Source organism: Sipha flava, unplaced genomic scaffold (assembly GCF_003268045.1).
Source record: "Sipha flava isolate LNK unplaced genomic scaffold, YSA_version1 248_pilon_pilon, whole genome shotgun sequence".
Classification (NCBI taxonomy): Eukaryota; Metazoa; Arthropoda; class Insecta; order Hemiptera; family Aphididae; genus Sipha; species Sipha flava.
This window is the reverse complement of record NW_020272897.1, coordinates 602,112-616,943: the sequence shown is the minus strand read 5'-3', so window position 1 is coordinate 616,943 and position 14,832 is coordinate 602,112. Positions and strand designations below refer to the sequence as shown.

At 28.6% G+C, this 14,832-nt stretch overlaps 1 protein-coding gene across 2 annotated transcripts in view; it reads left to right on the top strand.

Annotated features, from left to right (window-relative positions):
• The window catches only part of LOC112684307 (glycine receptor subunit beta-type 4-like), a 218,629-nt gene that overhangs the window by 59,057 nt on the left and 144,740 nt on the right, over window positions 1-14,832 (top strand). Inside the window, exon 2 of one of the 2 annotated variants that reach the window (XM_025555753.1) lies at window positions 13,992-14,061. The exons of the other annotated variant lie outside the window; for it this stretch is intronic. Within the exon in view, the coding sequence (XP_025411538.1) occupies window positions 14,006-14,061 (56 nt within the window). The 5' untranslated portion in view covers window positions 13,992-14,005. The remainder of the gene's footprint in view (window positions 1-13,991; window positions 14,062-14,832) is intronic. 2 annotated transcript variants of the gene reach the window in all.

Below are 14,832 nucleotides of genomic sequence, written 5' to 3'. Positions count from 1 at the left end.
AAATCCGTGCTGCCGCACACACATTTGAGAGCATTCTTCGCACCTCGGACATGACAGGTGTATCGTAACTGTGCGATCGACCATCGATGTTTTCGCGTGGTCGATTCAGAATTCGCTTTCACCCCAAATTAATATTAATAAATCAGCGAAAACGTTCATTTCCAACGGGAATCCGGACTTATTGTGTTATTAATAACGCACATATGTATGTTTATACACATAAAGTTACAGTTAGAGTTATAGATATTATATTATATTTTATGTTATATTAATTATATAATACATTATATTATATTTTAATTATTTATTTGATAATGGAGCACAATATAATATTTATTACTATACAGAATCCAAATTATTGCACCATTGTTGATAAAATTAATGCATCTGGCAAAAATTATAATGTTCTGTTTGAAGTGTTTAAACTAAAATTACTTTTATATTAATTTACTGTTTATTACTTAATTATATTTGGCAAAGTTGCACGGAATAATAGGAATAATATAGCAGTAAATTAACTTTAAAAATTTGGCATCATAATGTTTAAGTACTATTTTTTTCAATTAACATTTGAATCAGTAAATATCCTTTACAAACAAAATTGCTACTTTTTAATGGAACCACTTTAGCGAATAATAATTAATCAATACTTTAATTTTATTCAAACATTTAAAAACTATTTTGTGTAACTTGAAGTAATTTTAGCGTCGTATTCACTAGATATATTATATAATTTTGTTCAATTCAAAAGAAAAATCTACAGTTGACGCACCAAGACCAGTGTTGGGACTTATCTAGATAAATTATTTAGATAGATTTTTTGTTATCTTTTATCTTATCTAGATAAATAACGCTAAGTTATCTAATAACTTATCTAAGATAAAATTTTTACTTATCTAGATAAATGTCTGTATTCTTGTCAAGATTAGAATTATTTTTATTCTTGTACGGAGACGAATCCAACAAATCAGAGATTATCAGAATCGGTTCAATCGTTCTTGAGTTATAAATTCTGTAAATAACCTGACTTTCTTTTATACATATAGATATTGTATTCATAATTATAATTCGTACATTGTTAATAAGTAATTATTATTTCTTGGTATGAAATTTTTTTGTATTTTCATTTGGGGAAAATATTTTTGGTATTTTTAAACTTAATTTCTTATTTTTCCATGGAAGTTCCAAATATAGTAGGTATTTGATTTTAGTATACACATGTAACTCATACGCTGAATAGTCATTATTTCACTCTTGGAACCCGTAAAGTCGTAACTACTTATAGAATAATGAAAATCATCAAATTAATATTATATGGAAAACAATATTGTTAACTTAAAATAATTTTTTATGTATTCTGTATTCATCCTGATACGAATAGAGCAATTTTTATTTTTATTTTTTTTTTTTTGTGTAACATTTTAGTGATTAACTATCATTAAATATTGTACATTTTATAAAAATACTGCTTAATGGTACACTAAATTACTACAATAAACATTAAACACTTAGGTAACTATCGATAATAATGAGTCTTGAAATCATCTTTTAACTTTATCTAGATATTTTAATTTTTTTTATCTATTATCTTTATCTAGATAAATTTTGCATTATCTATTCCCAACACTGACCAAGACTAAGGCTTTATTTATTTCTTAATACATATTTTTCATTATTAAACTAAAAACGAACTAGAATATTAATCTTGTAAATTTTGTAATCAGAAAATCATCAATATCAATTGAGTTTTCTTTCGAAACTATTGCATTTTTCGTAAATTTATTAAGGAACAATATAATATGCGTAATTAGCACTTAAGAATTATTCAGATACATTGACATTTGTGTAAAATATGATGATAGTTTTTCTAGTAACTGTTGTAAAGTGACTTTTTGACGAAGCTGGCGATTAATATGATTCTTTTCTATTATTCTTTAAAATATTTATTTATTATACTTTTATAATACATAATTTACTCATTTTGGCTCAGAATTTGAGTTACTGTATGTCATATCATTAACTTTATTGGTCGATTATTATTTACAAGCAACACTCATTATTTTATACTTCCGATTATTTGTAAAATATTTTTTTACATACATATTTAAACCAACAATGTATAATTTTTAATTAGTAAATTGAGTGAACCAAATATTTCTTTTACAGGTTTTTAGTACGATAATCGAATATTGAACTATGTACCAGTATGGTATAATATATTACAGTTTATAAGCATTTAAAATGTGTACGTATATCAATGTTTTTCGTAATAGGTATTCCACAGTATTTTTGAATCAGTTAATTAAAATCTTTACAGAACATTAACTATACCGGTTCAATATTCAGTTAATATGAGCACACAATTTTGGAGTACAAAATTAAGAATGTAATAATATTATATTTAAATTTAAAAACGTATAGCTATTGCCAGTGATAAAAATAATTTTTGAAAAATGTTTTTGAAGATTATTGAAAATGTAATAGTTAATAATAAAATTACTATTCATTGATTATTTTGTATATATGTATTTGGTGTATAATTTATGTATGGATGTATTAATATTTCTAAAATTGTAGACGCAATGAAATAATGTTTATATTTCACAAACAATGTTTATCATTTCACCACTAACTGTGATTTTTATTCTGATAAACTTTGTGCGTGAAAAAAATAATTGATTTTAATTATATATATTTTAATTCATCAAACTTAACGGTATCTCATCTAACTTAGTTGATGTAACTTCTGGTGTTCCTCAGGGTAGCCATTTAATCTCCCTTTTGTTTTACCTTTATGTGAACTCCATCTCTAATAATTTAAATAAAGCTCAATTTCTTCTATATGCCGATGATATAAAAAAATTGTATAAAATCAAAACTCATACTGATTACCTTCTTTTACAAGACGGACTTATCAAATTCCATCAGGGGGGTATTCCAATTAGACCTCTCTTTTAACGTTGATAAGGGCAAAGTTATTTCCTTTGCTAAATCAAGAAACCTAATACATAATTCATACACTTTTAATGGGGTACAGTTAGAACGCGTCTCCATTATTAAAGTTCTTAATATACACTATTCCAGCTCTTTCTCTTTTAACCATTATTTCGATGTAGTAATTGATAGAGCATTAAAAGTCCTAGGTTTTATTAAGCGTAACATCAATCTCTTCAAGTCAGCTAATTTTTTTCGTACTTTGTATTGTGCTCTAGTCCGTCCTATTATTGAATATGGTGCTATTTATATTTATTTAATATTTTCTATTGTTATAAATATTACTGTTCATTATGTCTTATTAAGCTTATCATATTATCTTGTTCGTTATATTTTAAACAGCCATTTGGCTTAAATATTCAAATTAATTAATTAATTAAGTTGGAACGTTGAATATGATATAGATTTCTATGTACGCATACATGAATAATTTAACACTGCACGACAGATCAAAGATTATTAATACGTATTGAAACAGAATAAAATAAAGATTAAATAGGCCATTATGATAAAAACATTTGATATTGTACAGCACAGTAGTTAGTGATATCACTTATTATTTTGTTTCTAACAAAATACTTTACTAATATTTAATATTTATATATTTTATAAGATATGACATTTTCCAACTTCATAATTATATTATTCATGTCAGATACTATATTAACATAAAACAACGTAATACATATTAAAACGAAATATATAATTTTAAGTCTATACCAGTTTAATGTTTTCTTATCTTCTTAATAATAACAAGTAGTCGAAAACACGTCGGAAAGATTTTTCTAATATTTTTAATATTATATATATAAAATAATATATAATTTTATAATATTTTTTTGATAAAAAATATACACTTAATAATAAATTAATAAAATAACTAACTACCATAGTCTTAATTAACTAAGATAATATATGTATTAAATACTATTATGCTGAGAAATAATATCAAGCTCAAATTAAAACTAAATTTATGATAATTATTTTTCATCAACATTTCTTTATATCATTATTATTTTATGGTAAAACAGAAGGGGCATTAATTAGTCACTATACTACATAAATTAATCATGTGATAAATAGCAAGAAAAATTAAAAATAAAAAACCGTATTAAACAAATTTTATTTCATTTTTTTAAATTTATTATCACTTTATAAAGATACAATTTCTTGGCTTTGAATCATCTTTGAAATAGACAAATAAAACGTTGTGGAAAAGTTTCTCAGACATTTATCGTTTTGCTAACAAAACCGAATCATGTGTGCTTATATTAACGGTATATTACGCACCATCACTAATACAACCGCAAATCGTTCACCTACACTACGGTAATTATGCCCTGTGTTCAGGCCCGTATTTAGGGGGGGGGCACGGGTAGGCATATGTCCGGGGGCGTCAAGTCTCAGGAGTGGTGATATATTTTAGCAAAATGAATTTTAAAAATGATGTACTTAATAAAAAAGAAAATAAGATAATAAAAAAATAAAATAGTATGTTTTATTATGTTATTTGTAAATTAAAAAAAAAATTATATTTTTAATATATTATAATTTGTTAATTAAAAAAAATATTAAACGATTTTCAATTATAAGTTAAATTTTAATATTAAAAAATTTCAACTATGGACGAAATAATAAGTGTTATATTATTATTGTTTATTTTTTTTTTTTGGGGGGTAGGGGCATATATTATATTCCCGGGGACGCAAAATTTTTAAATACGAGCCTGCCTGTGTTTCATGTAATCTTCGTTTATCATTACGTTTGTAAATTTATGTCGATCTGTTATCTTTGGACTCAATCTTTATTTTTTCCCTAAAATATTATGTATGCTCTGAAAAAAAAAACGGAAAATGTATGGTTTGTATTATTAAAATAAATATAGCATGCTGCATTTTACATCTGATCGAACCACGAACACGAAAAAAAGTAGGGCGTTTTGTTTATAGTAACCAAGATTTTCTAAGAACCGAAATAATTTACTTAGACTATAACATCTGTTGAGGTTCTAAATCAAAAATTTTATTTTAATCAGGTTTTCATGTTAATACTTTATTAAACTGAATAAGTAGTTAACTTTTATTATATTTTTGAAACTATAAATCTTATATGCTTGAAATTTCTATAGATTTATATTTTTTGTTTTTAACAAGAATAATGTCTTACACACGATTATTTAAATAAATAGCTTTTCTTTTTTTTTTTGTTTTGTATAATACTGTAATAATTATAAATATATAAAATTATTATAATTATTTATAGTAGGTATATATATTTTTTTCATTTTATTTTTTTTTATATAATCGATGCATTTTTTCTTTGTTAAATCTGTAAGACTTCATAAGATAAAGAATCACACTTGAAAATAATAGTACTTCGGAAACATTATTAATGAATTCAATACTTTCAATTATTTTCTAGTGTTAAGGTAAATGTGAAAAATAATGTTTTGTTTTATTTAAGTTAACGCTATATTTTATTTAAGAAATTAAGTAATTTTGGTTTATATATTTTAATGATTTAACGCAAAACTAACCAAAAGCCACTTTATAATTAACTAAAATATTCTGAAGTTTTAGTTTGTCATTAATTGTTTTGAATTTATACATCTCGAATACTTATTTTTAAAATTTAAAATGACTAAAAACGCTTTTAAGTATGCAAATTGTGACAAATTTTTTAAGGGATTTTTAATTTTCAATTTATTATAGCCACTTTTGACATAATATTATCATTTGGTTATTAAACTAATTTAAACATAAACAAGTACTGTAATGCTTTCTCTAAACATAATATCAAAAAACCAATAAAAATGGTTAAAAATGTTAATTAATTAACAAACAAGAGTATTCTTGAATCTTTAATATACATGCATAATGGGTATGGAAATGAAAATGCGTGCATGATACGAATACTGTTTGCTTTGTGTAACGGAATATTTAACTTTAAATTATTTTCTAAAATACGGTTTAACATATTTTAATTAACGGAAATGCTTGATGGAATCCCTCTGATGTAAACTTTCAACATGGTATATTAAATACAATACATAAATGTACTAATATTTACCATAAAAAGATTATATTTATCATGGTACCTTGAAATACGTAACGTATGAGTCTATATATATATATACTAGTTGATTCGACAAACTTTGTTTTGTCATATAAATTATTTCTAGAGAATATTTGGCTAGAAAGAAATACCTAACTAATTTAATATAAATGTGTAAGGATGTGGTATATAAGAGGAAGAGGTATGGAGTGCTGTGAACGGTGACGAAATATAAAAATGAAAAAACATCAAACATTTATTTTTTTAATAATTCATTAAAATTGATCCTTTAAAACTATATATATCGCTAATTATAACAGTATTAGTAAAAAAAAAAATATCAATCCCTTGATGCAACAGAGTGTACGATATTTTTTGTTATCCCATCTTTTGCCAACACAAACAAAATGGATGGTTCGGGAGCATGCCACGTATAATTAATAACATAACGTGCTCAAATCTGAGCCACAGACTGACATCATTTGGCCATGAGACTTATTAATAATCATTACAAATGCCAATCTAATTGGAAATTGAAGGCGTTTAAATTGTATTGGCACATCTATGGGTATAATAGGGATTCGCGGTAATAATATATTTTCACCTCGGAATTTTCCATTTAAAATGATGGCTTCGATAACATTTTTCATTAATTTTTTAATGACTAATCGCATGCCGTTGCAAAACTGTGGTGGGTTCAAATTACGAAGCAAAATAACCGGAGATCCAACTTTCAGTTGTAAATTATGCGGTGGAATATCTAGTAAATCCATTGAGTTTAAAAACTCTGTTGGATAATGTACAGCTTCAGTAGCATCGCAAACTGTATCAACAGATTTATATGACACCAAAATTCGTGGTAACAAATATTGTATCTTGAGATTCAATTCATTGACGTTCACATTTTTTGCTGCTAAAATTGCTTTTTCTGCCAGCCACTCATGACTTGTTTGTTTTCTGTGTACATTGGGAAATATATGGTCAATGAGAGCATCTTGCGAATGATTGATTGTGCAGAAATCGGTTGGTAATTATATGCATCCCGTTTCATTTGTAGTAATTTTCCCATCACCGATATTTAACAATTATTTGAGAATCTTCCATACGCATCTTTTTTTGATTGAATCGCAAGTATCGTAATCGTTCGCTCTCTATCTTTATATACGTGTTGACCATAAATTGTTGACAAAGCTCACAACATCGTATAATAACGTTGTCCTGATCACGTCTAATTATTAACCGATATGCATAATAATCCTTAGAACTAACATTCTTGTTTGTTTTGGCACCTGTTGCGGGATCTTGTTGTTTAATATTTATCCATACCTGTAATTTAATATCAAAAATAAAATTAATAAGGTTTTTAATCATTTATAAGTAGTATCATTTAATAATTCATTTTCAATTGTGCAATTATCGATTGGGTCAAAAATGATTAAATTAAACTACGATTTACTAAACAATAGCACATAGGAGTATAAAAAATAGATAATAACCTATTTGCATACCTACCAAATGCATATACAAAATTTTATTAAAATTGGTTAAGCAGTTTCGGATGAGTATGGTTACATACACTGTGGCACGAGATTTTTATTTTATAGAAAAATATTTCTAATAAGAAAGGTATTTAAGAAAGGTAATAAGGTATTTGTTCAAAATAATAAATTGAATAATACAATGCAATTTCGGAATAAAAATAATTACATATCTCTTCTACGGTATAAATTTATAGATGACAAAAAATATACGAGTATTTTGTCGATTTATGACGTGTATTTATGATTGAATTGGACACATAATAAATGATACGGGTCATCACTGATTATATGTTTAAGTAGTTTGTATTAAATTTAATCAATTATAACTTACGCACAAATCATCTGTAATATTATTACGTCGACTACATAATATTTTCGTTGTTAGAGTATAACGGATTAGTGAAATATTGTGAAACACACACATTTCTTCAATATATTATCATGTAAATGCAATTTTATACGAATAAATAAATGCAGAGTGAAATCAAAACACTTTCCTCGAACACATTTGAAGTGTTTCACGGGAGATCGTAATACACAAAGTAATATTGTTAATAAATAAGATGATGACAATATATTAATTGCCGTTAATTGTGTTTTATTTATACTACGTTCCGCACCAGTGCACGTTTATCTCAGGGACGATGTTCGCACTAAAGGGACGTTTATTTATTACCCGATCGTATATTATTTACTGAACCACCCTACCACACATCATCGTGTGACTTGTTATCTATTTAGTTTAACGTTATTGACTGATTACAGTGTTCGAACACCGAAACCCACACACACACGTTATGACGATAAATGTACGGCAAACGTCGACTTTCACGCGTGTAACTCAACCACGGTCTTCACGTCATTCACGTCATTCTTCAAAGAATCTCTTTGCAGCGCTCTCTGTATTATAATTCACAATAATATACTTTTGTATTTTTATCCCGTATGGATCACATCCGTTGCTCCTGAAATATAGTCTTAATTATTTATTTATTTTGCCTTCGTGCGCACAACGTTTCCGAGCCACATCGTTCAATTTTTCCCCTCCCTTGTTGCTCGCAATATAAAGGGCACGCAATAAAATTACTGTAGAGTGACATATGTACATACAACGCAATATTGTTCATGAATAAAATGATGATAATACGCTATCGACGTTGTTTTTTATTTTTTTATTTTTTATTTTTATTAGATTCTAGTATAAAACTATTACAGCTCAACGATTGTAATAAAGTACTTGAAATTAAGTATATAATAGTGACATTAAGATAAATAAATATATTGGTAATTAGGTTAATGAGATAGGGAATAAATGAACTATGGAATGAATTGCTTTTGCAGTACGGCTGTAAGGAGAGAAATGAGGGGATTAATGAGTGAAGAAATATCTGAAATAAATTTGGAAAAAATGTGGTTGTTAGTGGAATTATTCGATAATGGAGTATTATTAGGATCGGCGATGGAAGCGTAGGAGACATTGGGAGGGAGAGGTGATGGTTTTAGAATGTAAGACGTGAGTACAGTGTTCAGATTTTGTTGACTTTAATGAGTAAATTAGCGATGTTTGAGTAGTGCTTTATATTTTGGACATCTTTTGTAGTTTGAGGTGTGGTCACTCGCACAAAGGACGCTAACTTAACTTAACCTGGCTGGGCTGCTTTTTTCTTTGACGCAAGTGTCTGAAGAGTGCTCTCTCCTACATTTAACACAGCGTGAGGGATGATGGCAATATTTAGCGGTATGTTCATATGTTTGACAGTTTTTACACTGAAGCGGACTACTTTTCGTCCTGTATGGTAATTCAACTTTGATTTATGTAAGCAAAATTGATGATATACTTAAAACTTCTTTATTATTGGTAATGAGTTTGAGGTCCACGAAAAAGAGTAGTAGTGAGTGTCCATTTTTAATAACATTTACGACACGGGTAGCGGAGTATTCCAGTTTGTCGAGAGCATCAGATATGTCTGAGATAAGGGTCGAGTGGTGCAGGTTTCTTATAACGATCTTGTAAGGCCGATATATAGAAGGCATGAAAGTGTGGAAAGAAACATCGGTTTCCATTAGGTATTCTGCGATTATATAAAAATGTTCATAACCTTGAGGGAGCACAATCAAAAAAGAAGGTAATGACTTACATGTAAAACCGTTTTGACCAGTGAGCTGGATTAACGTGTTTTTGAAAGCAGAGAAGTTCTTAATGTTTTGGATATAAAATGGCGGAGCCCTGGAATTGTCGCGTAGAGTAGGGATAATGGACTCGTCAATTGCATCAAAAGCATCACACATGGCGTTGGGTTTACTTAAGTTATCTTCATCAGATGCCAAAACGGCAAATCGGTTTGGTGAAACAAATTACTTGGATTTCTTATCATTTGGATGCGGTGACAATGACGAAGATGACAGATTACTTTTGTTAAATTTGGGCGTACACGAAGACGCTAGGCCCGAATTCTGACCGTTTTTATTGTACATAACACCGTTATAGGTAAAGGAACAATGTACTAATGAACATGATAAAAATAATTTAACGAGCGTGCTCAGAGATAACGGAGCGAAAGAACCATCGGCGCAATATACGTGTGTTCGTGTTGAACGTAACAACCGGATTGACGTTATTAATTTATCGTATTTCATGAATACTACGTTCCGTTAAATATACGTTCCGCATTACTGCGCGTTCATCTCGGATATGATGTCCTTACCAAAGGCCCGTTTATTTACGGATGAAATCATATTTTATCTTTAAAATTTTTGGGTCCAACAACGATATCAATACGTTATTGCATCGCGCTGTACGAACCCGGCAAGTGGTCGGAACATCGGTTTAGCTGAGCGCGTGGATGCGCATCGCATCATAATAACAACGTTTATGTGTTACAAAACCGTTATTAGAAAATGTCGTGGAACAATGCAAATGTTAAAGTAGTAAAATGCCAATATTAAATCTAGTGATTCGGCTTTACTACCGTTTATCTGTGATGGCGAACGGGCACAATTAAAATGAATTTTAAAATTGCTCATGCGTTAACCATAATACACATGGTTACCGAAAGAGATAAAAGTTGTGCGTTTCGTGGTGATGGATAATTTTAAGCTCAGCCGATTCAAGCGTGTAAATAATTGTATGATATATTTATATAAAAATATTATTATTTTTTACGTAAAAACTATAAAATATATAGCTGCTCATATGACGTAATATGGGGAAAAAATGTACTGTTATGTGATTTTTGTTTAATACATACTTAACGCAGTGCCTTCTCCCCGTGACACTGACTTAAAATACATTTTCGAGCTAAAAGAACCAGAATATAATCCGTTTGGCGCACGGGAATCGCTACATTTTTCGTTTACCATGTGACGTTATCAATGGTGGGCATTAACTTGTTAAAAAGTTAAAGTTAAGTTAAAAAATTAAATTTTTTAAACTTTTTAACTTAACTAGTTAGTTATTTTTGTTTTTAACTTATTAACTTATTCAGTTAATTTTTTTATTGTTTTAACTTAGCTTTTTATAGTTAATTAACGTTATTGTACAGTTAAGTTAATTTAATTTTTTTTTTTTTATCACGTAGAACCATTAGACAAAACTTATTCTTTCGATTTTGGGTTTAACTCTATAGTGTAGTTCTAAAAACTGGTTTAAAAAAAAATAGCATAGTTTTTTAAAAGTGTAAAGTTAAAATTGGATATTAATAACACAGGTAACTGCTGATAAATACGACAATTCCAATGGACAAAACAAAAAGTCGTCCGAGATATTTATATACTGAATTCAGTATTCTGCGTATTTGTTATAAATACAAGTATAACATATTATATTAGAAAAATTAACTTTTTTGTAATTGAGTTAAGTTAATTTTATTTTCTATCTTAACTTTTAACTTATCAGAGTTACTTTTTTTTTTGTTAACTTTTAACTTTAACTGAAGGCAATTTAATTAAATTAACTTAGCTAACCACAATTTATTATTTTCATTAACTTGCCCACTTTAGGACGTTATAACATTGAAAAGCAGTCACATACTGCAGAATTCGGGTTGGCATTCGACAGCGAACTTCAACAGTTCAAATCGTTAATGATACTACCAAAAATGGATATTACAGAATGGCTGAAAAGGGAAATGGTTTCTTTTGGCGGAAATTATCCACATGATAATATGGTTTAAATGCGTTGTCCGTGTACACTTAGTACGCGTGCGCGGCAGTGCATTAGTGTTGGAAACTATTGCACGTCATTGTAATATATGTAAACGTAATTACGAATTTCACTTGGTGAAGATAAGAAATAATAACGATCGACCGTCGATTATCGCCACACATGACGGTAAATTCAATCGTACATGGATGACTGTGAGGTCAACACTATCTTTTCTCAATAATTTTCATTGTATTATATAATTTATACACGACCGCACTACATCGATCGACCGATCAAATAAACTTATGCGAAACGAGATGCAAACATTGTAGATAAATTTTATAAAGTCCGTGAACTAATAACGATCAAAAAGTAATTAGGTGTGTAAGATGTGTTATAGTTATCGCATAATATAATACGGACAGAAATTCGTTCGATATCGTTTGGTGCTACAAAGTCGCTTTTGTATTCGGAATACAATCCTTATTAACTATGCGATTTTCATATGGGTTTTCCTTCACTATTTCTGGCCGTAAAAAAAAGACCAGTCAGAATGCTTTTTCGGAAACCATATAAGGGTTTATACACATTCCATATGTCTGTCCAAACATAAATGACGCTCATGCGTGTCACACAACTCGCTCCGTCAACCGTTATTGTAACAATCGTATATATATTTTTTGACCTTTTGTTTATTCATGTGATTTATATTCTTTTTAAAAGTATGATTAAACTGTGAACGAATGGTATCGAACTCCATCCAACCATTAAAAAATAATAATAATAATAATAGGCATCGCTTTCGAGCTCCACAACATGAAAAGATACTTTTCATTACACTAATGCATATTCATCAACTAAACAAATCAACAATGATTAGAATGTTATTATTACACATTTGAACAATACGAGTTTAAACCGTTTTGTTTTGACTTAAGATTCAGTTCAGTATATATACCATACTGTATATAGTTCAGTATATAACAAAAGCTACCATAAGATATTTTTTTTTTTATTTTTTTTTATTTTTTATTAAGGCATTCCTAGCTAGAATAGCTATCTAAGCCTATTGATAATATATACATGCAATTTTCTTATTTACATAAATGCGATATAATAATGTAATGTAAAATATTAAGTAAAATATAAAATTAGCGGGATATTAAATATTAAATAAAATATTAAGTATTAAGTTAATAAAATATTGTTAAATATAGGTTAAAAATAGAATTTTTTCGGCTTGATGTATTCGATGTGTAAGTGATTGGTGGTAGGTAATTTAATTCAGTCGTGGGGTCTTCCTCTCTTGAGATGGCGAATTTTTGGTGGACTTTCGGTTAAGTTGTAGTGGACGGCACCATTCGAGTTCTTAAGAGAGTGAAAGTATCGGTTTGCTATATGATTTATGTACTCGTTAATAGTAGGAATTTTCAGGTCATTATGCAGGGCTTTGTTGCGAACGAACCAGGGAGCATCAGTTATTATGCGGAGTATTTTGTTTTGATAAATTTAAATTTTATTTAAGTGACTATTGGCATAACTGCCCCATATAGGACTTGCGTATAATATTAAAGGTTTCAGTACTTGCTTATATATAATAAGTGAGCATTTTTTTACTAATAGTTGATTTTCTATTTAATATTGGAAAGAGAACCCCTAATCGTTGGTATGCTTGCTGAAGTTTAGTCGATATGTGAGGTCACTACCATAAGATATAATATTCAGATCAATTGGCCAATTTAATTTAAATGTATTAAATCCATACCTAAACTTTTATTGAGTTATAGCGGAGTCCAAGTTGTATTGACTTAATGTAGATTTTAAGTGTGTTACTCAGTGTCTGTGAACTGTTGTAGTGAAAAAACATTATCATCTGGGGTTTTTCCACCGATTGGACCGCGTAACGTTTTGGAGAGCTAAATTTTTTGTAATTATTTTCATCCTGTATGGGTGATATGGATGTGGACGACAAATGACGTTTGTTATTTGACACGAGTTTGTTCGGAGATATTTATCTAAATACCTACTGTTCAACAATTTGTCTTTTTATGTGTACATCGTATACTTTTTATCACGTCGTATTTGCACAATATTCAGATGAAACTCTACGTTATAGTTGGTAAATCTTTAAAATTACGTTTTATTCACAAGATCGTTATATATACGTTTTTGCATGTATGTGCAGTAGGTATACTAATATAATTAAGTACCTATGAGTTGTATGAATAATAATAATAACTTTCTTTGCTATATTGCAGCTGACTTAAATATCATGACATTTATTAAATTCACGAGCTCCGAAATGACTTTAATCAAACTACCATTGTTGTAAGTATTACGAATTGTTGAAAAAAAAATAATTTAGTGGCTATAGATAAAAATACACAGGATAAAAATGTCTATTGGGGTTGGAATTTATAGCAGGCCATTAGAAATTGTGAATCAAATATTAAATTTTACAAAGTTTAGCCAGAGAGATGTAGTTGCGTTAGGCCATAAAAATCAAATCGTTTATTACTATCCCCTCGCCTACTGCACGTGTAGAGTGCGCATTACAATTAAAGCAAGAATATTAATTAAGACAGTCTGGAATTTATTAGCAGTTTTTGTAATAACTTACTAACTATTAGTGTATAACTAACTATTATATTTGCTAATTAGATAGGTAAGGATTTATTTTAATTTTAATACAAGCGCTATGAATTTTTCTAGTTTTAGTTTTTAAAATTTTAAATACATTTCCTATAATAGTAGCATAAGTCATAACTACAAATTAGAGTCCTTTCATAAAAATTGTTAACCTATCTACACAAGTTACAAATTCAGTTTTTGATACCATTTTAGATCTTAAAATGTATGTCACTACAGATCCTTAGTTGTATCATATTCTAGCTCTCCATTTAAATTCCTGTTGGCCTGCCCCTGCCTATAGGTATCAATATAGTTGTTATTAAATATTCGTGAGGTCCTGGGGCCTAGGAAAGTGATCCGTTTGCACTACCCTCGGACAGCACACACAGTGACAAATTTTTATCCATCATAATTCTAATCATCAAACAGAATACCCCTTATACTTCTTAGTTCTTAGTATTTCAAAAG